This window comes from Melospiza melodia, chromosome 30, assembly GCF_035770615.1.
Source record: "Melospiza melodia melodia isolate bMelMel2 chromosome 30, bMelMel2.pri, whole genome shotgun sequence".
Classification (NCBI taxonomy): domain Eukaryota; kingdom Metazoa; phylum Chordata; class Aves; order Passeriformes; family Passerellidae; genus Melospiza; species Melospiza melodia.
Genome location: NC_086223.1, coordinates 2,080,444 through 2,090,409, shown reverse-complemented (window position 1 = coordinate 2,090,409; position 9,966 = coordinate 2,080,444). Strand labels below are relative to the sequence as shown.

Genomic DNA, 9,966 nt, shown 5'->3' with positions numbered 1-9,966 from the left:
GATCCAGCACATCACTGTCACCTCAGGCCAGGCTGCTGCCGGGGGTCCCGCATGGCCGGGACCACTCAGTTCCTCAAGCCGCGCTGCCCCCGTGCCCTGAACCGGCCCCGAGCCCCGTAGGACACCGGAGGGTCCCCGTAGGACACCGGAGGGTCCCCGGAGCGTCCCCGCAGTGCCCGGGATCCCCGGGCCCCATGGGGGGATATATCCCATGAGCCTCAGCAGAGCGAACAAGGGGGGATATATCCCATCACCCCCCGCGGCCGGCGGGGGCGGTATATCCCATAGTGCCCCGCGCCGCCCCCATCTCCGGGGCGGGCCGGAAACGGCCGGGCCGGGCGGCGATGGCGGCGCGGGCCGCGCTGCTGCTGCTGCTGCTTCTCATGGCGGCGGCAGCACCGGGCCCGGCCCAGGGCTCGCAGGGGGATCGGGAACCGCTGTACCGGGAGTGCCTGAGCCGCTGCGAGCGGCAGAACTGCTCGGGGGCGGCACTGCGGCACTTCCGCGCCCGGCAGCCGCTCTACATGGGCCTGACAGGTACCGCCCCCCTGCTCCTATTGGTTGGCGGACTTAGAGGCCACGCCCCCTCTGGGCGGACCGCACCTCTCGGAGCCACGCCCCCTTTTGAAGCCACGCCCCTTGCCTGGGGGACTGGGAGGGACTGGGGTGGAACTGGGAGGCGCTGGGTGGCACTGGGGGACACTGGGGGTGTGTTAAGGGTCACTTGTCCTGTACTGGTTGTCACTGGGTCGTGCTGGTGGATACTGGGCTGGTTTTGGCCCATACTGGAGGTGCTGGGCTATGAAGGGGGGTCACTGGGAAATACTGGGGAGTCACTGGGATATACTGGGGAGTCACTGGGCCATACTGGGGGATCACTGAGCCATACTGGGGGGTCACTGAGCCATACTGGGGAGTTACTGGGCCATACTGGGGGGTCACTGGGACATACTGGGGAGTCACTGAGCCATACTGGGGGGTCACTGAGCCATACTGGGGAGTCACTGGGCCATACTGGGGGGTCACTGGGACATACTGGGGGGTCACTGAGCCATACTGGGGAGTCACTGGGCCATACTGGGGGGTCACTGAGTCATACTGGGGGGTCACTGGGACATACTGGGGGGTCACTGAGCCATACTGGGGAGTCACTGGGCCATACTGGGGGGGTCACTGAGCCATAATGGGGAGTCACTGGACCATACTGGGGAGTCACTGGGACATACTGGGGAGTCACTGGGCCTTACTGGGGGGTCACTGAGCCATACTGGGGAGTCACTGGGCCATACTGGGGGGTCACTGAGTCATACTGGGGGGTCACTGGGACATACTGGGGGGTCACTGAGCCATACTGGGGAGTCACTGGACCATACTGGGGAGTCACTGGGACATACTGGGGAGTCACTGGGCCATACTGGGGAGTCACTGGGCCATACTGGGGGGTCACTGGGACATACTGGGGGGGTCACTGGGACATACTGGGGGGGTCACTGAGCCATACTGGGGGGTCACTGGGACATACTGGGGGGTCACTGAGCCATACTGGGGGGTCACTGGGACATACTGGGTCATGGTGGTTTGCCCCAGTGCCCCCCAGGCCATGCTGAACTATGAAGTGGGGTCACCAGGCCATACTGGGGAGTCACTGGGCCATACTGGGAGCTACTGGTCCATGCTGCTGGTCACCATGGCAACATCTGGGCTTCCTCCCAGATTGTTCATTGAGGCTGGGGGTGCCAGGGGGGTGAACCCCCACCCTTTCCCTCCACCCCGTGCTGGGTTGGGGCACTCCCATGATGGGCTGGGGCACTCCCATGCTGCACACTGGGAGGCACTGGCGCATACTGGGAGGCACTGGCACACACTGGGAGGCACTGGCGCATACTGGGAGGCCCTGGCTCACACTGGGAGGCCCTGGCTCACACTGGGGTGCCCCCCCAGGCTGGACGTGCCGGGACGAGTGCCAGTACGAGTGCATGTGGCTGACGGTGCGGCTGTACCAGCAGGGCGGGCACCGCGTGCCGCAGTTCCACGGCAAGGTCAGCGCGGCCCCGCGGGGGCTGGGGGGGCCGGCCGGGGGTCCCCCGTGCCCGCTGACCCCCCCCCAGTGGCCGTTCTCGCGGTTCCTGTTCGTGCAGGAGCCGGCCTCAGCCTTGGCCTCGCTGCTGAACGGCCTGGCCAGCCTGGTGATGCTGCTGCGGTACCGGGCAGCCGTGCCCCCCGCAGCGCCCACCTACCCCACCTGCACCGCCTTCGCCTGGGTGAGCCCCGGTGGCTGCTGGCCTCCTTTCCGCATCCTTTTCCCGTCATTTCCCTCTTTTTTCCATCATTTCCTTCCTTTATCCCATCATTTCCCTCCCTTTTCCCCCATCCTTTTCTGGTTTTCCCCTGCCTTTTTTCCCCTCCTTTTTTTCCTCTCCCTTTTTCCCCATCCCTTTCTCCCATCCTTTCTCATTTCCCATCCTTATTTCCCTCCCTTTTCCCTCTCTTTTCCCTCCCTTTTCCCTCCCTTTTCCCTCCCTTTTCCCTCCCTTTTCCCTCGCTTTTCCACCCCTTTCCACCCCTTTTCCACCCCTTTTCCACCCCTTTCCCACCCCTTTCCTGTCCTTTTCCCTCCTTTTCCCTCGCTTTTTCTTCTCCTTTCTGTTTCCCCCTCTTTCTTCCTTTTCCCCTTCCCTTTTCCCTTCCCCTTTCTTTTTCTCCTCCCTCTCCCCTCTTTCCTTTTTCTTCCTTTCCCCTTCCCATTTCCACTATTTCCCCTTTCTCTTTTTTCCCCCTTTCCCTTTTTCTTCCCCTTTCCCTTTCCCCTTCCCCTTCCCTTTTTCCCATTTTCCCTTTTTTCCCCTTTCCCTTTTTTTCCCGTTCCCTTTTTTCCCCCTTCCCCTTTTTTCCCTTTCCCCCTTTTCCCCCTTTTTCTTTTTTCCCCCTTTTTCTTTTTTCCCCTTTTCCCTTTTTCCTTCCCCTTTTCCCTTTTTATTCCACTTCCCCCTTTTTTCCCTTCCCCTTTCCCTTTTTTCCCTTCCCCTTTTCCCTTTTTTTCCCATTTCCCTTATATTTTCCCCATTCCCTTTTTTTTTTTTTTTTTCCCATTCCCACCCCCCCCTCTCCCCCTATTTGAGGGGGTCCTGACCCGGGGGGGGACCCTGCCCCACATCCCCCCCCCACCCCATAAATCCCAAATTTCCCCCTTTTCCAGGTCTCCTTAAACGCCTGGTTCTGGTCCACCGTGTTCCACACCAGGGACACGGCGCTGACAGAGGTGAGGCAGTGCCACCCCCAGGGTGTCCCCAACCCCGAGGGTGACACCCCCAGAGTGTCCCCAAGCCCCCCGGGGGTCCCGTTCTGGGCCCCCTCCCCGATTTCCCCATCCCAAATCCCACAGAAACTGGATTATTTCTGTGCTTCGGCCGTCATCCTGCACTCCGTGTACCTGTGCTGCGTCAGGTGGGCACTGGGCAAACTGGGGCAAACTGGGGGGCACTGGGGCAAACTGGGGGGCACTGGGGGGCACTGGGGCCTACTGGGGGGCACTGGGGCGAACTGGGGGGCACTTGGGATGGACTGGGTGGCACTGGGGCAAACTGGGGGGCACTGGGGACAGACTGGGGCAAACTGGGGCAAACCGGGGGGCACAGGGGCAAACTGGGGGGCACTGGGGTTGGAATTGGGGGCACTGGGGTTGGAATGGGGGGCACTGGGGATGGAATGGGAGGAACTGGGGGGCACTGGGGCAAACTGGGGGGGACTGGGGTGAACTGGGGGGCACATGGGACAGACTGGGGGACACTGGGTTGGAATGGGGGGCAGTGGGGTTGGAATGGGAGGAACTGGGGATAGAATGGGAGGAACTGGGGGGCACTGGGGTGAACTGGGGGGCACTGGGGTGAACTGGGGGGCAATGGGGATGGACTGGGGCGGCTGGGGTTGAACTGGGGGGCACTGGGGCAAACTGGAGAGCACTGGGGTTGGAATGGGGGGCACTGGGGATGGAATGGGAGGAACTGGGGGGGACTGGTGTTGAACTGGGGGGGATTGGGGATGGACTGGAGGGCATTGGGGTGAACTGGGGGGCAATGGCCATGGACTGGGGGGCACTGGGGTGAACTGGGGGGCACTGGGGTAAACTGGGGAGGACTGGGGTGAACTGGGGGGCAATGGGGATGGACTGGGGGGGCTGGGGTTGAACTGGGGGGCACTGGGGACAGACTGGAGGGCATTGGGGTGAACTGGGGGGCAATGGGGATGGACTGGGGGGGGCTGGGGTTGAACTGGGGGGCACTGGGGACAGACTGGAGGGCATTGGGGTGAACTGGGGGAAACTGGCCACGGACTGGGGGACACTGGGGTGAACTGGGGGGCAATGGGGATGGACTGGGGGGCACTGGGTTGAACTGGGGGGCACTGGGGTGAACTGGGGGGCACTTGGGACAGTCTGGGGAGCACTGGGGTGAACTGGGGGGCAATGGGGATGGACTGGGGCAAACTGGGGACGGACTGGGGCAAATTGAAGGGCACTGGGAATGGAGTGGGGGGCACTGGGGCAAACTGGAGGGCACTGGGAATGAACTGGGAGGCACTGGGGGTGGATGGGGGGCACTGGGGCAAACTCAGGGGGACTGGGGAGTGCTGGGGCTGGCTACAGCTAGACTGGGGAGCGTACTGGGAGGCACTGGGCTGTACTGGGGAAGGTGCTGGCCTCTCTTGGGCCAGTTTGGGCATCACTGGAACACCTGGGAGGACCCTGGGCTGTACTGGGAGGACCCTGGGCCATACTGGGAAGACCTTGGGCCATACTGGGAAGACCATGGGCCATACTGGGAGGACCCTGGGCCATACTGGGAAGACCCTGGGCCATGCTGGGAGGACCCTGGGCCATACTGGGAGGTGCTGGGCCATACTGGGAGGACCCTGGGCCATACTGGGAGGACCCTGGGCCATACTGGGAGGTGCTGGGCCATACTGGGAGGACCCTGACCATGCCCCTTGCCCACAGGACGCTGGGGCTGCAGCGCCCAGCCTTAATCAGCATCTTCAGAGCCTTCCTCCTCCTCTTCCTCGCCGGCCACATCTCCTACCTGAGCCTCGTGCGCTTCGACTACGGCTACAACCTGGTGGCCAACGCTGCTGCTGGTGGGCTGGGGGGCACTGGGAGGGACTGGGAGGGACTGGGGCTGTGTCAGGGGTCAGTCTGTGCCCTCCTGTCCCTGAGCCCCAGTTTCCCAGGCATGCTGAGCAGGGGTTTGGGTATCCCCACCTGAGGTTCCTGAGCTCCCCATTTTCGTGGAATTTTGGACACCCCCTGTCCCTGATCCCCCTCATTGTTTCCCCAGGAATTCTGACAGAGTTTGGACACCCCCTGCCCCTGATTTCCTCTGTTTCCCCAGGAATTCTGACTGGGGTTTGACATGTGCCTGTGTTCTCCTGTTTTCCAGGAATTCTGACAGAATTTGGGCACCCCCCTCTCCCCTTCCTGTTTTCTCGGGAATTCTGACTGGGGTTTTGTCCCTGACCTCCCCTGTTTCCCCAAGAATTCTTTCAGAGTTTGAGCACCCCCTCTCCCCTCCCTGTTCCCCAGCAATTCTCCCCACGTTTTGCCCACCCCCCTGAGCTCTCAGTGCTGCTGTTTTGCCCTGTTTCCCTTATCCCAGGCACACTGACAGTGTATTCCCTGTGTTCCCTTATCCCAGGCACACTGACAGTGTATTCCCTGTGTTCCCCTTATCCCAGGCACACTGACAGTGTATTCCTTGTGTTTCCCCTGTCCCAGACACACTGACAGTGTGTTCCCCCTGTTCCCCTGTCCCAGGGATGCTGACAGTGTATTCCCTGTGTTTCCCCTGTGTTTCCCTCATCCCAAGGATGCTGACAGGGTTTCCTGTGTCACAGGCACACTGACAGTGTTCCCCTGTGTTTTCCCTGTCCCAAGCACACTGACAGTGTATTCCCTGTGTTCCCCTTATCCCAGGCACACTGACAGTGTGTTCCCCTGTTCCCCTGTCCCCAGGGATGGTGACAGTGTTTCCACTGTGTTTCCCCTGTGTTTCCCTTATCCCAGAGATGCTGACAGTGTTCCCCTTATCCCAGGCACACTGACAGTGTATTCCTGTGTTCCCCTGTCCCAGGCACACTGACAGTGTATTCCCTTATCCCAAGCACACTGACAGTGTATTCCCTGTGTTTCCCTTATCCCAGGCACCCTGACAGTGTTTTCCCATTTCCCTTTATCCCAGGCACACTGACAGTGTGTTCCCTGTGTTTTCCCTATCCCAGGCACACTGGCAGTGTATTCCCTGTGTTCCCCTTATCCAAGCACACTGACAGGGTATTCCCTTATCCCAGGCACACTGACAGTGTATTCCCTGTGTTCCCCTTATCCCAAGCACACTGACAGGGTATTCCCTTATCCCAGGCACACTGGCAGTGTATTCCCTGTTTCTCCTATCCCAGGCACACTGGCAGTGTATTCCCTTATCCAGGCACCTGACAGTGGTGTTCCCCTGTCCAGGCACCCTGACAGTGTTTTCCCATTTCCCTTTATCCCAGGCACGCTGACAGTGTTCCCCCTGTGTTTCCCTATCCCAGGCACCCTGACAGTGTGTTCCCCTGTCCCAGGCACCCTGACAGTGTGTTCCCCTGTCCCAGGCACCCTGACAGTGTGTTCCCATTCCCCCCTATGCCAAGGATGCTGACGGTGGCGTGGTGGCTGCGCTGGTGCCTGCGGCAGGGCCGGCGTTTGCCGCACGTGTGGAAATGCGCGGCCGCGGTGCTGCTGCTGCAGGCGCTGGCGCTGCTCGAGCTGCTCGACTTCCCCCCCCTGGGCTGGGTGCTGGACGCCCACGCGCTCTGGCACATCGGGACCATCCCCCTCAACGTGCTCTTCTACAGGTCTGTGACACCCCAATTCTGTCCAAAATAGAATTAAAAATAGGGGTGAGGGCTCCCTGTGCTCCCCAGGGAGGTGCAGGGCTTTGAGGGCTCTGGCACATCAGGGCCATCCCCCTCAATGTGCTCCTCTACAGGTCTGTGACTTAAAATACACACTTAAAATAAAATTAAAAATAGGAATGAGGGGCTCCTGTGCTCCCCAGGAGGTGCAGGGTGCAGAGCTTCCCCCCAGGGGGAAGGATTTGAGGGGCTCTGGCACATCGGGGACCATCCCCCTCAACGTGCTCTTCTACAGGTCTGTGACACCCCAATTCCATCAAAAATAGAATTAAAAATAGGGGTGAGGGGCTCCCTGTGTTCCCCAGGGAGATGCAGGGGTTTGGGGGGCTCTGGCACATCAGGACCATCCCCTTCAAACTGCTCTTCCACAGGTCTGTGACACCCCAATCACACTTAAAAATAAAATTAAAAATAGGGGTGAGGGGTTCCCTGTGTTCCCCAGGGAGGTGCTGGGGTACAGGGTTTGGGGGGCTCTGGCACATCAGGGCCATCCCCCTCAACGTGCTCTTCCACAGGTCTGTGACACCCAATCACACTTAAAATAAAATTAAAAATAGGGGTGAGGGGTTCCCTGTGTTCCCCAGGGAGGTGCTGGGGTACAGGGGTTTGGGGGGCTCTGGCACATCAGGGCCATCCCCCTCAACGTGCTCTTCCACAGGTCTGTGACACCCAATCCCCTCGAAAATAGAATTAAAAATAGGGGTGAGGGGCTCCCTGTGCTCCCCAGGAGGTGCAGGGGTTTGGGGGGCTCTGGCACATCAGGGCCATCCCCCTCAACGTGCTCTTCTACAGGTCTGTGACACCCCAATCCGTCCAAAATAAAATTAAATTTAAAATTAAAATTAAAAAAATTAAATATAAAAAAATACAGGTCGGTGCCTCCCCCATCCCATTGAAATAAAATTAAATATACAGGTCAGCGACCCCCCCAGTCCTATCTAAAATAAAATTAAAATATGGGTCAGTGATGCCCCCATCCACTTAAAATTAAATTAAATTAAATATAAAATTAAAATAAACAATAATTAACATAATATTAAATAATATTAAATATTAGATAAATTATATTGATAATGATAAAATTAAAATTAAATAAAATTAAATAAAATTTTAAAATTCAATTAAGATAAGTAAAAAAATTAAATAAAATAAAAGTACGGGCCAGTGACCCCCACCTCCCTCTTTAAAACAAATTAAAGATAAAATTAAAATAAATAAAATTAATAAAATTCAAAATACAGGTCAGTGACACCCCCCAATCCTGTCTAAAATAAAATTAAAAGTAGGGGTGAGGGGCTCCCCGAGCTCCCCAGGGAGGTGCAGGGGTGCAGAGCTTCCCCCCGGTATTTGTGGGGCCCTGCTGGGGTTTGGGGGTGCTGGGGACTCTGCTGGGGATCCCTCTTGGAATTGGGGTGCTCAGCACCCCCTCAGTTCCCCATGGGATGTTCTTTCCCCTGTGCCATGCCCAGACACCCCCCCTCCCCACCTTGAAATGGGGGTGCTGGAGGCACCCCAGGCTTGCTGTGCTCAGTTTTGGGGTTCAAGCCCCCCCCCCCCAAACCCCCTCTTTGTCCCCCCAGTTTCCTGATGGACGACAGCCTCTACCTCCTGAAGGCCAACTCCGACCTCTTCAAAGTGGACTAGAGCTGCTGGGGGGGGTGGGCAGAGCCCCCGTGCCCCCCCAGGGCTGTGCCCTGCCCTGTGCCAAGCAACCCCCCTGGCCACGGCCTCCTGACCCCCCCCGTTTGCCTTCTGAGGTTTGTGGGACCCCCCCAGACCCCCCTGTGCCCCCCAATGTGGGCACTGAGGGGTTCAGGAGAGCTGAGAGCCCCCCAAAGCTTCCCCAGGCTGAGCTGGGGACCCCAATGAGGTGACAGTGGCTGTTTGGGGACAGGTGGGTGATTTTGACAGGATTTGGGGGGTGTCCAACACATCTGAGCCCCCCAAACCCTCCCCATGCTGAACTGGGGACCCCAATGAGGTGACAGTGGCTGTTTAGGGACAGGTGGGTGATTTTGACAGGATTTGGGGGGGGTCCAGCACATCTGAGCCCCCCAAACCCTCCCCATCCTGAGCTGGGGGACCCCATGAGGTGACAGTGGCTGTTTAGGGACCAGGTGGGTGATTTGGGGGTGTCCAGGACAGCTGAGAGCCCCCCATGCTGAGCTGGGGACCCCAATGAGGTGGCAGTGGCTGTTTGGGGACAGGTGGGTGATTTGGGGGTGTCCAGCACATCTGAGCCCCCCCCAAACCCTCCCCATGCTGAACTGGGACCCCAATGAGGTGACAGTGGCTGTTTAGGGACAGGTGGGTGATTTGGGGGTGTCCAGGAGAGCTGAGAGCCCCCCAAACCCTCCCCATCCTGAGCTGGGGGACCCCAATGAGGTGACAGTGGCTGTTTGGGGACAGTGGGTGATTTTGGGGGGCTCTGTGTGCATGGGGGGGCTCTGGCGGGGGTGGGGGGTGTTGTGTGGGTGCCTTGGGGCTGGGGGTGCCCCCTCCCAGCCCAGAGGGGCTGTGCCCCCCCATTTCCCCCCTCCCTGGGTGTGTTGTGGGTGTGAATAAAGCTGAGTTTCCATCTGTGAGCTGCTGGGTTTGGGTTCGTGTCCCCTGTCCCGTGTCTGTCCCCCACCCGCAGTGCACCCCATTCCCCTTTGCTGTCACCCCATTCCCACCCTGCTTCACCCCTGTCCCGCTCCATGTGGACCCAAAATTCCCTCCAGGTGTCCCAAACCCCCTCAGCACACCCCAAATTGCACCCCTCACCCACCCCATACCTGCCCTGCACCCCGCTTCCCACCCTGCTCGCACCCCATTGCCCCCTCTGTGTACCCCGTTCTCCCCACCCAGGGGTCCCTGAACCCCCAAAATCTCCCTGAGCCCCCCAAAATCTCCCTGTGCACCCTCCCCACACCCTGAGCACAACCTCAGCCCTTATTGTCACCATCCTGTGTCCTTTATTGTCACCATCCTGTGCCTTTTATTGTCACTATCCTGTGCCACACTGTGTCCTTATTGTCA

At 59.1% G+C, this 9,966-nt stretch overlaps 1 protein-coding gene across 2 annotated transcripts; it reads left to right on the top strand.

Moving 5' to 3' along the window:
• The first annotated feature begins 325 nt into the window (after positions 1 to 325).
• On the top strand, positions 326 to 9,537 carry PGAP3 (post-GPI attachment to proteins phospholipase 3). Of its 2 annotated transcripts, XM_063178903.1 has the most exons (9): positions 326 to 537; positions 1,942 to 2,039; positions 2,109 to 2,261; positions 3,197 to 3,259; positions 3,383 to 3,444; positions 4,994 to 5,134; positions 6,682 to 6,885; positions 8,526 to 8,839; positions 9,063 to 9,537. In XM_063178903.1, exons 1-8 carry the CDS (start codon positions 345 to 347, stop codon positions 8,587 to 8,589), a joined length of 978 nt encoding a protein of 325 aa, XP_063034973.1. In that variant the 5' UTR covers positions 326 to 344; the 3' UTR covers positions 8,590 to 8,839; positions 9,063 to 9,537. The 2 variants fall into 2 exon arrangements, with proteins under 2 accessions (XP_063034973.1, XP_063034971.1); XM_063178901.1 differs by lacking the exons at positions 6,682 to 6,885; positions 8,526 to 8,839; positions 9,063 to 9,537 and having other exon boundaries at positions 2,139 to 2,261; positions 4,994 to 5,980.
• Positions 9,538 to 9,966: the final 429 nt, after the last annotated feature.

What these genes read in the sequence shown, in the direction of transcription:
- PGAP3 (XM_063178903.1), top strand. Translation starts at nt 345, where the DNA reads ATGGCGGCGCGGGCCGCGCTGCTGCTGCTGCTGCTTCTCATGGCGGCG. An exon ending in TGCCGCAGTTCCACGGCAAG is followed by an intron (nt 2,040 to 2,108) that starts GTCAGCGCGGCC and finishes ACCCCCCCCCAG; the next exon opens with TGGCCGTTCTCGCGGTTCCT. An exon ending in GGGACACGGCGCTGACAGAG is followed by an intron (nt 3,260 to 3,382) that starts GTGAGGCAGTGC and finishes CAAATCCCACAG; the next exon opens with AAACTGGATTATTTCTGTGC.